The following is a 20,378-nucleotide window of genomic DNA, read 5'->3' as shown; positions in this document are numbered from 1 at the left end:
TCTTTACCTCTCTGCATGAGTGGTTTGCAGAGACGACGAGTCCTGCAGGCTAATTCAACAGGTACTGGAGGGAGCTGTGGTGCCAAGAGAACCGGCGCAGCTCAACGGGCAGAGGGGCCTGATGGAGGCCTTTGCCGGGGGCTACACGCTGGGCTGGGAGCCACAGGGAAGAAGTCCTGTGTGCTCAGCCTCTCTTTGCTCCCCTCTGCATGGTCCAGTGCTGCCTGGCGAGTTCAGGGCATGAGGACACTCGGCCCACGGGGAGCTCTGACTGTCCCCAATGCCGGAGTGGCCGTTAACTCTGGAGCCTAAGGATGATCGCTTCAGTGCTGTGACTAGGGTCATTTGCTGTTGGCCATTTTAGCAGAGGAAGTAAAAGCCACCTGCCCAAAGGGAGATGTGTAGCAATGGGCCCAGCTCAAGGCCAGAGGCCTTTTCCCTGCTGCCCAGACAGCCAGTGCTGTGTGAGGACAGTCCTGGGTGGAGACGGGGTGCCTGGCATTGCCAGGTGATTGAAGAGTGTCGCTGTCCAGGGGACAGCAGCTGAGATGGGGTTGGGAGAAACGGGGCCAAGGGCTGCAGGAGGGAAGGAGCTCGGAGCGGAGACACGGTGCTCTCCGGGGGGGAGAGATTGCCGCTGAGGATTGCGGGGAAGGGGCTAGGGAGGCATCTTCATAGACCGAGCAGGTGAGGAAGGTACTGAATAGGGCCACAGGGGTAGCAAGAGGTACTGCATTGCTGTGCTGCCCCTGAAGCTTAGCCTGGGCTCGAATGACCAGCTCTGTCTGTGCCCACAGAGGATGAGCTGCGGTTACATCCTGTGCACAGTCCTTCTGTCCGTGGCCGTCCTCCTGGCTGTCACGGTGACCGGCGCCATCCTCTTCATGAACCACTACCACACACCCGTCACCGAATCCCCGCCCATCATCAGCACCAACCCCGATGAGGCCAATGCCCTGGTCACCATCGAGAAGGCCGACAGCTCCCGCATCAACATCTTCATCGACCCCAACTGCCCGGACCAGGCCAGCAGCCTCACACGCCTGGAAGGCCTCCAGTCCTCCACGCTGCGAGCCGTGACGGACCACAGCGCTGAGATGAAGTCGTCCAAGGGGCAGGAGAGGGCTCTGCTGGCCTCTCTGGCAGACGAGGTGGCCAAGCTCCTCACCCACACCACCCAGCTGAGAGCCGACAGCGACAACCTGAGGAAGGGGCACAGCGCCATGGGGCAGGAGCTCAGCGCCCTGCAGAATGAGCAGGGGCGGCTGATACAGGTGAGCAGGGCTGGGCAGTCGTTGTAGTCTCCAGGTGTGCCCTAGGCTGGCAGCACTCAGCTGGAGACCTGAACCATCCAGGAAAGGCTTTGCAAGACGCCCCATGGCCCATTCGGTCTTTGGTGCCAGCCGAGACTCCCAAAGGAGGGGACGGTCACCCCCAGTGCTGAGTGGAGCTTTGCAGGGAGGACACTGCTCCCCCATGGGCTGTGCGGGGTCCCATGTGTGTTTGGACATAGCTAAAACAAGCAGTGACCCTGCTCCCTCCTCAGAGCCCAGCCCCAGTCAGAGCAGCAGGGGGTTAAACCTGGAAAGCTTTCACGGTGGCTTACCTTCCCCTCTGGTCCTCATCATGCTGGGCACATGCCCACCTGGCACGTGCTTTAATGATGGAGATCATCATCACAAGCTGGCACAATCACCTGCGGGGAGGAGGGGACATGAAACTTAGATGCTGGGTGGCAGCAGGGCAGCACACACCAAGCAACAAAACGGCAGGCCCAGCTTTTCCACCCCCGGGCACGACCCATCTCCTGCAGTCGGAGCCCCCTGCTTGGTGGCTTGCCTGGTAATGTGCAGGCGCTTTCTCTGGGTTATCCCTCCCTGGAGTGCTGTTCCCTCCTCCTCCCGGAGCCAGACGGGGCTGTGACTGCAGTCAGACAGGCACGCCCCAGCGAGCACTGAGTAGTACATAGGTGTCGGTGGGAGTGCGGTCACGGCACAGACTGAGCGAAAGCTGCCAGACACCTTGGAGAGACAGGTGAAAAAAAACAACTCGGGCGCAGAACAAGCTCTCAGCACCTGCTGCTGGTTCAACACTTGCTCGGGCGGGTTTACACAAGCTGCCACCCCGGGGACGTAGACTTACCCCAAGTCGCTTGCTCCACTTGGGTCACTTCACAGAAGTCTGGAGCCAATGCCGAGCAGCTGCTTTAGGTCATGGGTGGTTTCTTTAGGTCATGGGTGGTTTCTTTAGGTCATGGGTGTTTTTAAAGTGACACAGGAATCCCGGGAAATGAGGCGAGGGCTTTCTGTGTCCTGCAGGAAGCAGACAGAACAGCTCCTGGAGGGAAGGATTTAGGTAGGGGAAGGGTAATGAATGTCTTTGGGGGCATTTGCTAGGTGCCGCACAGGCTGGGAAGCACTGGAAGGTGCTGCCTCTCCAATGCCAGCCCACCAGCCAGTCTCCATTGCAAGGGGCACTCAACCCACCTAAGCCAGCCAGGCTCCACACCTGCCTTCAGGAGAGGCTTGCAGCACTGTTGCCTCAAGTGCCAGGAGGGGGGAAAGCCAAGAACCAGCATCTCCCCCTGACCCACTTGTGTCCCCCCTGCCAGCTGCTCTCGGAGAGCCAGACCAACATGGCGCGGCTGGTGAGCTCGGTCAGCGACGTCCTGGACACCTTGCAGAAGGATCGTGGCCTGGCCAGGCCTCGGCTCAAGGCTGACTTGCAGCGAGCTCCGGCCAAGGGAGCCCGGCCCCGGGGGTGCTCCAATGGTGAGAGTCGGCCTGCTGACCCTGCACGAGGGAGAAGGGGTGGGAGGGAAGGGGCCCGGCGTGTCTGTGCCCTTCCCTGTAGCAGGACAGAGGCCGTGCCAGGCAAGTGGCAGCCTTCCCCACTTTGCAGCCGTCTCACATCTCTTGAGGCACATGCACCCTGGCTCCTTGCACCAGCTCTGGAGGCAGCCAGCCCGTCTCCTGGCACTGCTCTGCCTGGCAGAAGCTGCAGCCGGGAGGCCAACGGGCCCGCTCCCGGGACTCCCGTTCACTGCCTGATTGCTGCTGCGACGGGTTCCCTAGAAGCCACTGAGACCTCAGCGCAGCTCAGCCTGCCCAGCGCCTAGCAGGGAAAGCTGGAGAGTGAGGGGGTGGCGAGCAGGCAATTAGAAGAAGCGTCGCAGGCGAGGGCCAGAACCTAGCAGCACGGCTCTAATTTAAACAATTAATTAACTTGGCTTTGCTCTTCTTCCTCCCATGCGGTGCTCCAGGCTCCCGGCCCCGGGACTGCTTTGACATCTACACGAGCGGACAGCAAGAGGACGGCATTTACTCGGTCTTTCCCACTCATTACCCCTCGGGCTTCCAGGTCTACTGCGACATGACGACGGACGGAGGCGGCTGGACGGTAAGTCGGCCGCTCGCGGTGCAGAGTGGGCTGTTGGGGGAGGTCCCTTAGGGGCTGGCATAGGCTTGGGATGGTTCAGTATCTTCATTAATGATAGGGACGTTGGGATGGGGTATACACTTCTTAAATGAACAGATGACACCGAGCAGGGTAGAGTTGCAGGCACTTCAGAGGGCAGAACTGGGATTCAAAGCAACCTCAGTACATTGGGAAAATAGTCTACAATAGACAGACAATCAGACTGAGTCAGAACAAGCGCTGCACTTGAGAAGGGAACAATCAAATGTGCAAATACGTGGCAGGGAATGCCTGCCTGGGTTGCTGTGCCACGGGAAAGGGCTCGTTCACAACACAAGCTGATTCTGAGTCAGCAACGTAATATTGCTGCAAGAGAAGCCGGCAGCATGCTGGGATGTATTAGCCTGCGCATTATGTGCAAATCACAGGAGGGGAGGCCTCGCCTGGAGCTCTGGGGCCACTTTTGGGTGCCGGGCTTAAAGAAAGATGTGGACAATTCAGAGAGACGGCTCAAGGAGAGGAACAAGAATGAGGCTGAGAAAGCTTGATGTGTGAAGAAAGGTTGAATGAGTTAGGATTGTTTAGTCTAAGGAAGAGAAGGCCGGGGGGAGATTTAATAGCAGGCTTCAAATATAGAGGAGGCTGTTGTTAAAAGGAGGGCGATGGAAAGCTCCTTTTGTCCCCCGGGGGAAGGGCAAGACGCAATGGGCTTGCGCTGCAGCAAGGGCGACTCAGGGTAGATGCCTGGAAGACAAGACTACCTGGGTGGGGGAATAAGCATGGGAACAGGCTACGTGCAGAGGCTTGGGCATCTCCCTTAGTGCAGATTAGACAGGCATTTGTCTGGGATGGTGGAGACCGGTGATCCTGTCTCGGAGCAGTGGGTTTGTCCTGGGACCTTGGGAGGTTCCCTTCCAGCTCTCACTTCCATGGTTGCTTGAGGAACAGCTTTGCAGCCTCATGGGCTACCCTGACAAGTAGCAACCTCCCCATGGGATGGGAGTGAGGGCATGGTACAGACCCCGAGGTCTGTGCCAGGGGGCAAAGGAGACAGCTGTTTTCTGTCTTCAGCTGGCGCACAGCAGGGCCAGCAGGTAGATGGGTTGGACCAGTGATGGAGGTCACTGGGCTGGCTTCAACTCTGCTCCTAGTAGCAAAGCCGACAGGCATCACTCGTGGGAAGGACAGGGCTCTGAAGTGAGGATGTTCCCCCATCACCCAGCTCTCTGCACATGCCAGGCTGGGCTGAAAACTTCATGAATGCTGCCCTGCATGCCCCCAGCATGTTTTGCCCTCAGTGGGGCTGAGGATAATCCTGAAACAAGGGCAGTGGGAGCACCGTCATCATAACCTATGGTCTTGGCCTGAAGGGAAACCACTTAACCGAGAGGTCTATGAAGCCCCGGCGGGGCTGGGGGGAGATTTATGGCGGGGGTGGGAGGAGGCGCACAGCCTTCCCTCACCGCCACGGGAGGCCAGCGAGTGCTCCAGTCACCGTTTTACGAGGCTGCGGTAATTGCAGCCCTGCTCTTGCCTCAAGGAGAATGGTCAAGCGTCGTGGCGGCCACTAGCACCGGTTGTGTGGCAGGCAGCAGAAAGGACGAGGTTGTCGCTGGGTGTCTGGGGGATGGTTCCAGGTGTCACAACAGGAGTAAAACATCACAGGGAAGTCATATAGACCCCCTGCATCTGCTGCCCTGTGTATAAAGCAGGGGCACCTTTCTCCCCTTCCACACTTTGTCTTCAGTGCTCAGCTTGGAAACTCTCGGAGCCAGACCTGCCTCTCACCGTTTGTACAGCACCTAGCGCAGCAGGGCCCTCGGCTCCGCTGGGGTCTCTGGGTGTTACCGTAATACAGATAAAATACCGTGGCCCTGGGTGGGTGAGAGAAGCCCGGTGCTGAGGACACGACGTGGGTTCAGGGACAGAGGCTGACCCGTCTGGGCACGAATAAGAAGGGCAGCAGGAGCGGGCAGAGCCAGCGCCCGCGAGCCAGGACTCCTGGGCTCTATTTCTGGCTCTGTGCTGACGTGTGGCGCCGGGTCAGGCAACTTGCTCCCTGTCTCTGCGATTCCTGCTCACCCGTCCGAGCAGCGGGGCTGACTTACCTGCTCCAGCAGGCGTGTCTGGAAAGCGCGTGGCCATTGCCCAGTGCGGAGCACTCTAGCAGCATCGCGTTTCTGCTTGGACACGCAGGAGAGACTCCAGCCAGCCCTCCTCCTCGGCCCCGACAGGTAGGGCCAGGCCTGCGGACTGGAGCACTGGGCTGTGCAGAGAGCATGTCGGCAGCCTGCACCAGGACCAAGGAGACAGACAGGCTGGCAAACCCGGCGGGGGAAGGAGGGAAAGGAGAGGAGAAGAGAAGGGGACATTCTCCGCTCTCAGCACATCCGCTGAGTGGGTCTGAGCGCCCCTGGCATGCATGTCGCTGAAAGGGGCAGCCTGCACATGCAGCGGGAGAGGGAGCTGGACCCCTCACTGCGAAGCTTTTAGGCCTTTGCAGCTTTCAGCTGGAGAAAAGAGGTGATGGCAGCTGGGGGAGGCAGTGACCATGGAGGGGAACTGCAGGGACACAGGGAGGGAGAGGGGCAGGGGCTGGGCAAGGCAAGGATGCCGGTATCCCTGCTGCCAGGTAAAGTAGGAGGCCAGCACAACAAGCACCCAGGCCTGTCCTGGGAGGACATGTTAGTCCCAGCCCAGCCTGGCTGCCTCGCCCCGCGATGCAGGGATGGCTGGAGTAATCACTAGGTGGGATGTGATACCTGCCCGGGAAGCCGAATTACCTGGGCAGCCTTAAGGGTTTTGTAGACAAGCAGCCAAAGACCTGGTGATCTCTGAGATGAGCTATGCGGGTGCTGGGGGTGGAAAGAGCAGCCTGGGGGGAGCTGGGGGAGGGGGGTCTCGGAGCGGAGGAGCAGGCTGCGGCCCCGCCAAGGACGGGCTCTGGGGCTCGGCTCTGCTGCTGAGCTGCCCCCTTGGATCCGAGCCATAGAAGCTCCTTTTCCAGCTGGGCACTTGAGCAAATAAACCCCCCAAATCTGATTCCCATAAGCAGCTTTGAGCAGCATTGGGGGGGGGGGCAGCTTAGCTGCTTTGCCTTCAGGAGACTGAGACACTTTGCTTCTCGTACCAGGCCCATCTCACGTGGCCTTCAATGCCCCCACCCGGCAGAGCCCTATCATCATGCTGTGGAGTCAGAGGGGGAAACTGAGGCACAGAGCGGCCTTGAGACTGATTTTTGGAGCATGCGTGACCCTACTGGACATGCTCAGGTCATGGGGCAGCAGGCCATGGGCTCAGCCTTTTACCAGCTGAGCCACGTGCCCCCGAATGCACTCCCCTGGCCACAAGATAGGGCAGGATCCCTAAGGGGTGCCCTGGGGGGCAGGTTTTGCCCACGAACTCAGCAAGCAGCAGGCACTGGGCATGCTCAGCTTGGCCGAAAAACCAGGAGACTGCCAGACTCCTCGTAACCTGCCAGCCCACGGGGCATCATCCTTTCCACCCGCCCTCCCACCATGCCTGCAGGGCTCAATCAGGAAATGCCAGGCCCCTGCCCACGAGTCGGGACCATTTCCCCATCAAACACGAGACCCTGCTGCTGAGCTGTAGCGCTGTGCCTCAGTTTCCCTGCCTGTCTCACAGCTCAACGGTACCTTCAGTGCTTGGATCCCCCCCGGCTCTGCTGGCATCAGGGGCTCCTCAGGACGTCTGGTCTCTTGCAGCGGGGGAGAGAGCAGAGCAGCTGTTCATGTCCATAGGAGCCGCAAGCCAATTTGGGGGCCTGGGGGGCTCAGGATTTGTGCTTGCTTTTTCTCTCTCGTTCTCTCTCCAGCTACGACTTGTGAGACTCTGGGGATATTTGCATGCAGGTGGGTGGCAGCAGCTGAATCAGGCTGACATGGAGGCTCAGACTGGCTGAGCGCCGCCCCGGGTTGTGCAGGAGGCTCCGAACCGACAGGGACCAGACCCACAAGCAGCGCTCGTTCTGCCCCATCCCTCCCCCAGGGGAGCCTGGGCCAGACCTCGGCAAACCTCGAGGGGAAGCCAGCCCCCATTCCCGAGCCCAAGGCAACGTCTGTCTATTCTAGTCGCTTCCCTGCCATCGCCGTGGGGCTCTGCAGCCCCCACAGCACCGTCAGCGTTGCTGACTCAGGGGCTGTCTGCAGACCGCGTGGAGACTGCGAGATTCCCCAGCCTTCCTCTGTGTTGGGTCAGGTACCAGATGCAGGGGATGGCGGTGACCTGTAGCCTAGCGGGTCGCATTGGCGTCATAAAGACAGCATCTGTGCCTGGGTCTCATTCAGACCGGCCAGGCTGTATTGCCGGGGCTCTAGTGTGGCCTGACTCTGCCGCTGACCATCTCTGTGTCCCTGGGGAAGTCACTGCGCCTCTCTGGGTCTCCTCTTCTCCTCTTCCCCTGCGCCTGTATTCTGCAAGGAAAAAAGCATCAGCCAAGCATCAGCTGCCTACAGCAGAAACAGCATGGGCGGGGGTCACAAAACCCCAGGTTCATGTAGGGCTCTTTTATGCTCTGTCTTCTTATGTCCATCACCCAGGACCACTCTGAGTTTCCCAGAACCCAGCTTCTTCCTCTCAGACTTGTGCAGGCGGGACCTGGAAAATGAGCGTCCTTAGTGTGCAGAGTTGAATTGCACCAATGCTCACTACAACATAGGGCCAGAATAAATTGCTTTTAAGAATCGCACCGTGGAGTATTTGCAGGAATTAATTTGCCGGCCTGACCTCAATACCGCTGTCTGTGCCAGCGACTTCCCCACATTTGATTAACGCTGCCTGTCATTTCATCAGAGCAATAATGGTGCGAGTGAGATGTAGATGCCTAAGGAGGCCTCCAGAAAATTAGGTTTCTCTCTGCTTTCTTAAAAAGTCTGCAAATTCTCTGCAGCCTCCCAGCGCTGGGTCTGCTTTCCTGCCCGCTGGGCTTAATGGGCAAAGCTGCTAGGATCGTGCCCTGCAGCTGCCTTGCTGCAACAACCCTCCGCCCCCTCGCACCTACAGTCAACTGGCAGGCACAGTCACATCCGCCCAGCAAGAAGCACTGCAGCAACAAGCAGGTGTGCACAGCTGTAAGAAACCGTTCAGCTACACCAGAGGAGCAAGGGTAGGGCAGTCTATGGCACAATCAGAACAAGGTCCAGGGACGTGGCCCTCAGGAGGTAGAGGGCTGTTGGGCCATGTGCTGAAAGGGAAAGGGGCTTGGAGCAGTGGGCAAAGACAAGCTCTTGGTGTTTGCTGCCGGCTCTCTTTGGGGAAGCCAGACTTTGTACCTTCGCTGTGAGCAAACAGGGTTGTCTCAAATGCACCCCCTGCTTCACTGGGACAGCTTGTAGGACACCCGTTCCCACTAACAGCACAGGGTGACGGGGTACTACCAGGGTGAGCCAGGGGATAGTTTCCCAGGAGAGTCTGAGCTGATGCAAAACCCCATAAGAGCGAAACACAGAAGCAAAACCAAGACCTGGAGAAAGGGAGAGAGGCTTCATGATGGGAATGGAGGCAAGATCTGGAGCCCCCCAGGGGCATGAGGCACCTGAGCATCCCAGAGGAAGCCTGAGCGGACAGCCTCAGTACAAACCTGCCAGCTGGACCGGCAAGACAGATCAACGAGGTGACCAGGCACCTGGCTTCCAGCAACGAGACCATGTTGTAGGGAACTGGGCAGAGGCTGGGAAAGCTGTAGCCAGCTGGGAGATTGCTGGCAAGGATGACTTGTAGCAAGGGCTGAAGGAGCTTGGGGAAATAACATCCCTTCCAGAAGGAAATTAAAGGGTCGCAGGGCACCGTGCAAGCCAGCTGCCTGCATGAGAAATTGGGCCAGCCAGAGAGCTGGGGTAGGACAACAGGGTATTTACAGCACCCGGAGGGGACAGGCTTCTTGTCCCCAGCTCAAGCAATGCAGAGACTCCTGGGCAGTTTACCAGACTGCACCAGTGATAAGTCCACCCTGCATAGGTCACCCCCACATTTTCCAGTTCATTTTAGGAAAACACAGGATTTTTTCCCTTCAATATAAGTTGCTAACTCCAGAGAAGGACCTTGAACTGCTATTGCCAAAGGGTTAAACATACCACAAAAGTACAAAATAAGACTTTCACTGAAATAAACTTCTCCCTTGCGACAGTCACGGTCTGAACAGAAATCCTGCGGACGCAGAGTCAAGGCTGTCGGGACCCGAGTACAGGCTGCCCCGGCGTATAAGCTGAGCGTGATTTTTATGGTTCTTTTAGAGGGAAAGTGGGTAGATTTATAAGCAGAACAAGACAGCGTTTGACTCAGCCTGACATCACAGCCCTAAGGAGACGGAGATGTCTAGCAGCCTGCTCGAGTCACCCAGCTTTGCTGGTGCTTCAGAAAAAAGTCATCCGGCTGTATTACAAGCCTTTGACAGGCAGCTCGGAGACAGCCATCCATCTGAACTGGCCACTGCACCGCTAGGAGACAGAAGGAGAAGGGGAGAAGAGCCTCTCCCCTGAACCGGCAGATGACTGGGGATACTGTCACATCCAGATACCAAACTAGGACCCTCCAGGGGATTTGGCCATTAACCAATTTGGGGCTGGAGCTGGACTTGCAGGTGGCAGTCAGCAGACAGATGCCGGAGGTGCTCCGGGGAGCTGTGGGACTGGCTGGGGAACCCGAATCTCCGTCACAGCACAGCCCCAGAAGGAAAGCAGCCGCTAGCGAGGAGCCCAAGAGCTATGGCCACCCTACCGAATGACCCCCAAGAGAGTCTCTGCAGTGCAGGGGAGTCCTCTCTCCAAGTGTAACTGTGCCACGTTTACCAGATCCGGCGCCACATTTAAGGTGCAGGATGGAGAAAGGGATTCTCATCTGCTCCTGAGACTGCAGAAGGATTAGCAAGCCTGATACACTTGGTCTGTAAAGCAAGGGAAATTAGCAGCAAGGGAAGCACTGCCATCAAAGGCTGCTGCCGAGGAAAGCATTGGCTGTAACAAGGGCTCTTCTCAGTGGGAGGCTGGACGGAGCCACCCAAGCATCTATGACAGTCCCTTTCCAACTCCAGTCGTGACTAGCTGGAGGGGCAGAGCCCCATGGCTGAGCTACAGCAGGACTTTGCCTGTTGGGTGTATCACAGGCATGGTGAAATCCCTGGAAATGGGGGGCCCAGGCTCAGATAGACATCAGCAGAATGGGCATGGGACTGCCCTGGTGTAGCCCTGGGGTGCACTGACCCCCTAGACAGCCCCTCAGCACCTACCAGCAGCAAAGAGAGAAGAGGTTTCACTGGTCCCAAGGAAACCTATGGGGAAGGCATAGCCCAGCCCTCAGGCCTCGACAGAGAAAGGAGGGCAGCACCAGATTTTGCCTGGACCAGATCCTTATCCAATCCCATGGATAGAGGAGACCCTGGCTGCTGCAGCGGGTTTGGGCTGCTTTTCTGCACTGCATCGTAACAAGCAGGTGCTAAGCAAGTGGCAGCAGATGCCAAGGCTGGCGAGAGGCTCTCAGCAGGAGGAGGCCTGCGGTAATGAGAAGTGATGGCTCTCGCCTGGCCCGGCCGCTGGCAGTGGAGTTTGCACGCGGCCTGCCGCTCTTCTCCCGTTTGTCACACCGTGGTGACATCCCAGCACATGCAGGAGCCTTTCAGCAAGAACTGATACGTTTACAGACGGGCTGTGATGCGCCTGAGGCCGACACACTGACATGTACCCCGGGAGAGAGCGGTGTTTCAGGACAAGGTGATTCGCGGCGGGCGCCCATCAGCGCGGGGGAGCTTCCGCTGGCAAGGAGAGCCGCGCGGCTGTACCGAAGTGACGCAGGGGGAGGGTGTTGTTGGACTCTGCACTTCTTCCAGCAGGCTCCTTCGGGGTGCCTGATAGCTCTGTCCCAGAACGAACTGGAGTGGTTAAAGCTACAGCCTATTTCCATCGGCGGAGGTTCACGGTCAGACAGACCCTGCATCCCGGTGATGGCTCCTTTGATTCAGGAGCCCTGAGGGGCACCTTGCCAGGAGGTGGGAAGGACAGCCGTGCTGTGGCATCCCAGGCACAGATGTATGCATCTGGCTAGATGCTGCTGCCTTGACCAGACAGTGGAGCTAACAGCAAACGCTACGCTAGGAAGTAGAGCGGGGACTGGGCAGCTCAGGAAGAGGCGACTGTCTTAAGAAGATGTGCTCCTGGTCCGTCCTCTGTCACAGTGGGCGTCAGGGCATGGGAACCGACTGAAGGGCAATAAGCTTCCCAAAGAGAGGACCTGAGGACTGAAACGTCACAGGGCAAACCCAGGCATCCCGGAACGCAGCAGCCCCTCCTAATCCTGCAGCAGACTTTCTGGACACGGCGGGAGCATGGGATTCAAAAGATGAGAACCTGCACAGGAGACCCCAGCCACGTGTGCAGACATGCCAGAAGAGGCCAAACTGCAGCAGTGTCAAGTTCAAACGGTTGGATCTTTTTGGGTTGCAAAAGCCTTAGGCCAACGAAGATAAAGATGCGCATTGAATGCCCCATACTGAGGGCGTGGGAGCTGCGGGAAGAGAAGAGGTGCTCTCGGGCAGGAGGGACCCCTCTCCGCAGAGGTACCTTATCACGGAGCGCGTGGCTGTCCGCGGCTGTGCTGGGCTCCTCCAAGGGGAGATGCTGGTGACTGAATCCAAGGGCCCATCTCAATCAAGCTCTTGGAGTTCACCTTGCTGCCTCCGGTAGACCCGCCAGAAACTCCCGTTGTTCGTGGAGCCAGCCAGGGAGCGTGCAAAGCGCGTCCCGGCAGCCCTCTGCCGTGAGCACGAGCCGGCACGGCACGCGTGGGTGGAGAGGTTTCTCTGCCTATTGTTTCCTGAAGGACGGTACGTTCGCAGCAGAACGCACCGGAGAAGGAGGAGCAGAGGAGCCCAAGGACGCACACAGAACAGGCACTGGGACCTTGGCCCTGGCACAGTGAAGAGCGCTCAGGGCCACGTGCTGGCTGGAAAAGGGCCTTGGAGCACAGGCGCTTGATTCCTGCCACGTTCAAGAGAGCAGGAAGTCGAGTGCTCTCCGTAGGGTAACTAGGGTGGCCTTGCAAACACCCCCGCACACTCCATCTCCTTCCTGCAGCCCCCTGAAGTTTGGCCAGCCTCTCAGGTGAAGAAAGGAGCTACATTACTGTAGGATAGAAAAGGGCCAAGCCAGCGCAGGCCCCCACTGCCTCGGTACGGGACCGAGCACAGCAAGACACCTCTGCCCCGTGGAGCTCACAAACTGGATGAGCGCCGGAGGGGAGGGGAAGAGAGGAGACTTCCCGCTGTCCTTGCGGGTCAACTGGAGACACTGAGGCATGGGGCTTAGGGCATGTGCCCAGCTCACACGGGAAGCCTGTGCCCTGGGACGTGCCGCGGACCGGCTGGCTGGGCAGCAGCTCTGCAAAAAAGGACCTGGGGCTTACAGGGCACAATAAGCTGAATATGAGCCAGCAGCGTGCCCTTGTTGCCAAGAAGGCTAACAGCATCCTGGGCTGCATTGGTAGGAGTGGTGCCAGTAGATCAAGGGAAGTGATTCTTCCCCTCTAATTGGCAGTGGTGAGGCCTGTGTCCAGTTTTGGGCCCCCCACTATAGAAAGGATGTGGACAATTTGGAAAGGGTCCGGCAGAGGGCAACAAGACTGGTTCGGGTGCTGGGGCACATGACTGGTGAGGAGAGGCTGAGGGAAATGGGCTTATTTAGGCTGCGGAAGAGAAGACCGAGGGGGATTGAATAGCAGTCTTCAACTCCCTGCAGGGCGGCTGCAAAGAGGCTGGAGCTGGACTGCTCTCGGTGGTGGCGGATGGCAGGACAAGGAGCAATGGGCTCAAGTTGCAGCAAGGGAAGTTCAGGTTAGAGATTAGGAAAAACTTTCTCACTAGGAGAAAGCACTGAAACTGGCTCCCCAGAGAGGTTGCGAAATCTCCTTCCTTGGAGGTTTTTAAGACCCAGGTAGACAAAGCCTTGGCTGGGATGATCTAGTTGGGGCTGGTCCTGCTTGGAGCAGGGGGTTGGACTAGACGTGACCTCCTGGGGTCCCTTCCAGCCCTCATTTTCTGTGTTTCCATGAAAACTCAAATGGGGCCTCTGGAATCCCACCCCAGGGCTGCACCTCTGAGGTCACCTTCCTTCCCTTCATAAACACGCCCATCACGGACACATCTCGGAGCCAAGTACTGCAGACGCCTACCCTGAAGATGACCATTTAAGCCCCTCCAGCTTGCCCAGCTCTGTGCCCAGAGCAATGCTCCCACCAGCACAGCAGAGCTCAGTTCAAAGGAGGCCAGTTAGGGAAGAGAAACCCACCTGTGCCAGCAGCAGCTGCCCACTAAGGCATGGTTACTTGAGACCCCAAGCCTGTGAAGGGCTCACCTGGTGTCCGCCAGGCTCCACAGGACAACGTGGGACTGCGGGGATACTCCTTGCAGCAAAGCAAACCAAGGCAGGTGCGGGCAGAGCCTCTTCTACACAGCCAGACTTGCAAAGGACCTCGTTGGTTGAGCTCCCATACTGAATCCATTTCCGCCATGCCAGTGTATCCCCACGGGACCCCTCTGACAAGCCAGCGCTTGTCCTCGCCCCTCCGTACCAAGTTCAAGCAGTGGCCAAGGGCATGGGCAAGCTTTGGGAGAGGGGCCTTGCTGCCCCGGGGATACAGCGCTGGGCTCCTCTTGCCCTCGAGAGCCTGGCCCTGGCTGCAGCCAGCAGAGCTGGGACTGGCTTTGTGCTCCAGTAACTCGGCCATGACACGTGGAAGGTGCGAACAGTGCCAGGCTGAGAGGGCGCTGAAATGGGGAAAGATAAATATTTCAGGCCTGGCTTAAAAGGGAAGGGAAGGGGAGAAGAAATCCTCTTTGCTTAAGAGGGGAAGATTCATATTTTATGAGGAGGAGACGCATTGTGATGGAGCTGCTGAGATGATGGCAAAACCATGTCCCCTGCCACCCCCTACTGCGCTTCCTGGCCCCGTAGGTAGATTTGCTCCCTGTCTAGGCAGCGGCCTCCCCACCCCTGCCGTCTTTCTCCCCCAGCCCCTCAGACCGAGCTCTCCTCCTGCCCCATCTTTCTGTCCGCACTTCTCTTCCCCCCTTCAGGCAGCTCTCTGTCCATGCCCCAGCCTCACATTGCACACGCGTGTGACACCTTCTGTCACCTCAGAGCACTTCACAAACATTTGCAAATGAAGCTTTGCACCCACACGTGCCTGGAAGGCAGCAGCCAGAGACATAGCATCTCGCTGCAGCTCCGGCGCCGGTCAGGACGAGATCCCAGGCATCCCAAGGCCCACCGTCAACTCCTCTGAGCATGTGGGAAGCAAGTGGGATGCAATCTCCACCCTGTCCGGGGTCCAGCCTGCAAGCTGAGCACTGATGAGAACATGCTCCAGTGTCTGCCCCAGGGACGTGATGCCCTGCCCTGTGCCACACAGATAGGGCACAGAGGCCACACAACTCGGGACAGAGCCGGGAGAACCCAGGAGCCCCCTAGTCCCTGGTGCCAAGGGATGCGCCTGCTCCAGCCTGAACAGGGAAGGTTTCTCGCTTGCCCCAGCCGTGTCTGTCGAGGGAGCCCTGCACATGGCTAAGCTGCCAGGCTTCTCTCTCATCAGCGAGCCTTCCTCAGGCCCTGGGCTAATGAAGACAGGCCCTGCACGCCTCTATGAGCAGTGCACCGTCAGGCAGCCTGTTTACCACGTCCGGGCAAAGCCGATTAAGAGGGAGCTCCTTCGCCATCCCTCCCTCCCCCTGCACACTGCCCATAGGAGCTGGCATCCAGGAAAATCAGCTTCAGCCCCTTCCAGCCAAGTCCGAAGAAAGCCCCTTGCAAAGGGCTTAGCCGCAGCTCAGCACCGGGATAGATATTAAGGCTCTAATTCTAGGAGGTAAGCACGCCACGGATCAGAGGGGCACCAGCCACGGGTCATGCCCAGCCTCTCCCCCTGCCCTGGCATGAGCCAGGTGGTGCCCTGTTGCTGATCCCAGCTGGACACTGGCTATATCCAGGGTGCCGTTGGAGGTGCCCAGGAGATGGGGCTGTGCTAGGGACTGGCAGGGGTGGCATGAAGGCAGCAGATGTCCAGGCTGCGCAGGAGCTGGGATTTCCCAGAGTCAGCAACCCCTCATGCAGTTGACAGCAAATACAGCACTGACCACGGCCCCGGTGCCACTAGACATCACTGCGCAGAGGGCTGGCTCGGCAGGAGCACTGAGCACCCCTGGCCTGCGATCCCGCCGTGAGACCTCATCGCTGCTGCAGGCCTGCCCTGCTTTCATTCTTTTCCAGGCTGGCTGCAATGGCCAAGCCTGATGCAATTAATCAGGGGCTGGAAGCTTAATTACATCCAAGTGGCCGGGCAGAAGGCAGCCTGCTCTGGATCCCTGTCAATAAATCAAACTGGGAGCAGGCGACGAGAAAACAGACGGAGCAACGCGCCAAATAATGCAAGCCTGAGGCAGCGCCGCTGGGGACGGTTCCCCGCTGTGGTCACAGGAAGGCCCATGTCAGCCAATGGATCTACCCTGAAGGCAAGACGGCGCCATTAGACACGGGGTTGTGGACCCCAAAATAGCAAGGGATGGGGAGTGAGAGCCCAGGACTAAGCACAGTCAGATGCTACTCCCTATTCAGATACAGGCTGCCTGCCTGCCCCTCCCAGCTGCAAGAGGGAGATAACTGCACTTTTCTGCCTCCCAGGGGTTGCAGGATTGATGCAAAAGATTAGGGGTGCTTGGATGTTGCATCTGTGAGGCCTGCATAAGTACCTGAGAGAGAGGCTGGAAGTATTTGCAGACCAGTCATCCAAGGCCCACGAGGTTATCATAGTACACCTTCCTTTCTCGCGACAAGGTATTTAGCAGAACCCAGATTCGCTGGAATCGGACCAGCCGCACCTTAAATGCTCCTGATATGGTCTCAGGAGTGTAGGCTGTAGCTGTGTTGGCCTGATATGGTCTCACACTTACAACCTCTGGGCTGTCAACTGTGGGTCTTAGCACCTGCACCACCCCAGGCTCCAGAGATCAGTGGTGATGGACCAGAACAGCTTAGCAGCTCATACCGGGTGCACACGTGCTCAGGGCAGAGGCATCAGGAAGCCACAAATGGCCTGGGGGACCTTGAGCAAGCCTCCTGTCCTTCAGTGCCTCCATGCTCCATCTGTACGAAGCCAGGAATGATACTTCCCTTCTCTCACCCCGTCCCATCTAGGTACATCTTAAGTTCTCCGAGGCAGGGATGGTTTCTTATGACCCATATGTACAGCGCCTAACCTGCAACACAGATCGTAGCATGGGTACTGATGATGCCGCCATTCCTGACATGGGCACTGGCTTAGGGCAGAGCTGCTGCTGGTGACGTACAAGCCGAGCCAACACCGCTGTTCTGGTGAACCCCACGCTCTATGTAAATTAACCAAAGCCTTTCCCAAAGCCGGGAAAACTTGAGGTCTTATTGCAGGTCCCGAGCAAGGGATCAAGTTAATTCTTTTATCTGAGCCATGTCACCCGTTCCCAGGAGCCAGCAGAAAATGACTCCGATTACATGGCTTTCCCCCCGGCATGACACACTCAATAGTTCCCATGTAATTAGCACCGTTAAAGGGCTTAATGTGTGCCCACGTCTAATCAAGCCCTAGCACTGGAGTGCGACTGAGCAGGGAGAAGCCAGCAGGCTGCTTTTCCAGCAGCCACTTGCCTGCTCGGGCCACCTGCTCTAACGCAGCTCTGCTGCGGTTGTGTTTCCCCAGGTCTTTCAGCGACGCGAGGATGGCTCTGTGAACTTCTTCCGTGGATGGGAAGCGTACCAGGATGGATTCGGGAAGCTGACAGGAGAACACTGGCTAGGTATGGCCTAGCCGTCCATGTAATTAGCACCGTTAAAGGGCTTAATGTGTGCCCACGTCTAATCAAGCCCTAGCACTGGAGTGCGACTGAGCAGGGAGAAGCCAGCAGGCTGCTTTTCCAGCAGCCACTTGCCTGCTCGGGCCACCTGCTCTAACGCAGCTCTGCTGCGGTTGTGTTTCCCCAGGTCTTTCAGCGACGCGAGGATGGCTCTGTGAACTTCTTCCGTGGATGGGAAGCGTACCAGGATGGATTCGGGAAGCTGACAGGAGAACACTGGCTAGGTATGGCCTAGCCGTAAGCCCAGAAACTAGCTGGGCACGAGAGGGGTCATGATTTCAGCTGCCCAACAGCAGAGAGGGTTGGGTTAGGAAGGTCCCGTGTGCTGGCTGATCAGCGTGTCCCTGAGCAGGGCTGCCAGGGGACAGCTCTCAAGCAGAGAAGCCCAGGGCCAGGTGCACTGGCACCAGAGAGCAGGCACTGCTGATCCCAGCATGTACCTGCCTGCTCCCAGGGCTGGTGCATGTCTAAGGCTGACCGTGGAGGCTGAGAGTAGGAACTGCTGCCCAAGAGGAGAGAAACAGGTCATGCAGTGCCCCACAGCTGGGGCCAGCGCACCAGAGGAGCAGCAGAATCACATCTGCTCTGTACCCTGGGCTGCAGGGGTTTGTTCCCAGTTGTGTGGGTGCTGGCACCTTTGAATCCCAGGGAACAAGTTGGGGAGGGAAGGAGGGCGAAACAGAGACAGCCAGACTCACCCCCACCCCTCTGCCCCTCAATGTGCTACTCACTTCCACCAACAGCTCTCAAGACATATAATTAAACACCCTCTTAATTAGAAGGCAATCGAACAGGCTAGAGAGCCCTGTGCCGGCACGAGGCTGGGGGAGAGGGGCCTGTCCCCATACCGGGATTGCGATGCAGCGAGAGTCTTGTCCTTCGGGGCCCACCCAGGGCACCGGCAGGTGCTGCTTTAGCAGAGGTCGAACTGAAGCATACCAGGAGTTTCGCTGCAGGCACCTGGGAGGTGGGACAGCCTGCTGGGGCAGGGGGCCAAGGCACCCAGAGCTGGGAGGGAAGCATGCATGCATGTACATGCATTTTAACACATCAGTTCCTTCCACAGAGCCAGACCTCATGACATGTGCATGACTGGCTTGACTAGGGCACATAAGGGATGAGCTACTGGCCTCCAGGGCTTCCCCACATCCCCCAGGGACAGAGCAATGCTGCATTTGCTCTCCCTGCTCCTTCCCACCTACTCAAGGGTGAAGCCCAACATCTGGCTGCCCCAGGGCGAGGGGGATCTGCTTCCAGAAACAGGGCTTTGGCCTCGGCCTCAGCCAGGGTGACCATCTCTCTGCCTCTGGCTTTGCCCCACAGGGCTAAAGAGGCTCCATGTCCTGACGGTGCAGGCCAACTACGAGCTGCACATTGACCTGGAGGACTTCGACAATGGCACAGCCTACGCACACTATGGTGCATTCGGCGTGGGTCTCTACTCCGTGGACCCTGAGGAGGACGGCTACCCCGTCACCGTCTCGGACTACTCTGGGACAGCAGGTCAGGCTGCCAGGCAGGTCCCGTGGAAAGGGCACAAGAAGCTGGCACAAGCCAGGTCTGTCAGAGCCAGCCCCGTGGCTGACAGTGCTCGAGCACCAGCTTTGTCTCGGGATGTTTGTGCACCCATGCACCCAGGTGCAAAGTAAGGCGAGTCCAGCTCCTCGGACACCAGGGATGCTGTGGGTCGGAGCTGGGCCTCCCCCAGCCCTACCAGAGCTCCTAGCACTAGGATGGCAGGAGCTGGGCTGAGATCAGGAGTGAGGGGCATCGGCAGGGCTGGAGGGAGACCGGGGTGGGGCCGTGGGTCTGGAGGCAGTGTTTGGGGCACCCAGGCCAGGCTGCAGAGCCAAGGGAGGTTGCAAAGCACCTAGGCCCCTCGCACACCCACCAGCCCAGCTGCCTAGTGCTGCTCACCCCACTTTCAAGCCCCCGGGCACTGCCGAGTGCCCCTCACTGCTCCGCTGACACAGGCCCTAGCTCCAGCACTGAGCTGGGCATGGGGTGCGCCCACGTCCCTGGCCAGGGAAGGGCATGGGGTGAGGCTGCCCCAGGGCATCCCAGGGGGCAGACCCAGCCTGCAGCGCAGTGGCAATTCATGGGCACTTCCCTGAAAGGTGCTGCCATCTCTGCCCTGCAGGAGACTCCTTCCTGAAGCACAACGGGATGAGGTTCACCACCAAAGACCTGGACAATGACCACTCGGAGAACAACTGCGCGGCCTTCTACCATGGCGCTTGGTGGTACCGCAACTGCCACACCTCCAACCTCAACGGGCAGTACCTCAAGGGGCACCACAGCTCCTACGCCGATGGCATCGAGTGGTCCTCTTGGACGGGCTGGCAGTACTCCCTCAAGTTCACCGAGATGAAAATCCGCCCTGCCAGAGATGAGAATTAGCCCGATGGCAGACCCCCGACGGCGAGACCCCACGCCTGCCCTTGCCCCCGTGCCCCCCCCCCCGCCACTCAGTATCGTCTTGTCTGTGAGTCGGGGGCTGCCGAGGTGAGCACCCCCGACCACCCTGGTAACGTCCCGCTCCGGTCCCCCCCACGGCAGGGGACGCGCTGCGTGCCAGGACAGCGTCCGGCTAGCCTCGCCCTCTCGAGCTGTGTGACCGCTTCCACGTGAGACAGCTCAGGAGAGGCCGTGTGGCAGCTCCCTGCAGAAGACGGGCAGGTTTCAGCACGGGGCGACCTTGGTGCTCCCTGGACATGCACACGCTCCCCCGAGGGGGGACACCCTCCTGCATGCGTGACCCCCCTCAGACGGCTTCTCCTGGGGCAGCAGACTGGCCTGGCACAGGCTCTGCCATGTGCTGACTACATGCGGGAAGGCAGCGGTGCAGAGCCCGCATGGCGCTCTGCGCCTGGCCCCGCTGCACCGGGGCTGCCATCCCCCGTGCTCTGCATAGGCACGTGCTCCCGTGGGAGCTGGACAGGGATACAGCATGCGGCCCCCTGCTTGCTGGGTGGCAGCTGGGGCCGGCCTGTGCATTTACTGGCCGTTCTTCACCCACCCGCAGCCTGCGCCCCGAGCCAGCCTCTGGCACGCTGCCTCACGCCTGTGATCCCGA

The 20,378-nt window shown here is 58.8% G+C and overlaps 1 protein-coding gene across 1 annotated transcript; it reads left to right on the top strand.

Moving 5' to 3' along the window:
• Positions 1 to 556: 556 nt before the first annotated feature.
• On the top strand, positions 557 to 19,987 carry FIBCD1 (fibrinogen C domain containing 1). The gene is made up of 6 exons (XM_025205020.1): positions 557 to 1,274; positions 2,612 to 2,771; positions 3,263 to 3,399; positions 17,149 to 17,245; positions 18,626 to 18,805; positions 19,443 to 19,987. Exons 1-6 carry the CDS (start codon positions 801 to 803, stop codon positions 19,700 to 19,702), a joined length of 1,308 nt encoding a protein of 435 aa, XP_025060805.1. The 5' UTR covers positions 557 to 800; the 3' UTR covers positions 19,703 to 19,987.
• Positions 19,988 to 20,378: the final 391 nt, after the last annotated feature.

Source organism: Alligator sinensis, unplaced genomic scaffold, assembly GCF_000455745.1.
Source record: "Alligator sinensis unplaced genomic scaffold, ASM45574v1 scaffold388_2, whole genome shotgun sequence".
Lineage (NCBI taxonomy): Eukaryota > Metazoa > Chordata > Crocodylia > Alligatoridae > Alligator > Alligator sinensis.
This window is presented reverse-complemented; position numbering and strand designations above follow the sequence as displayed.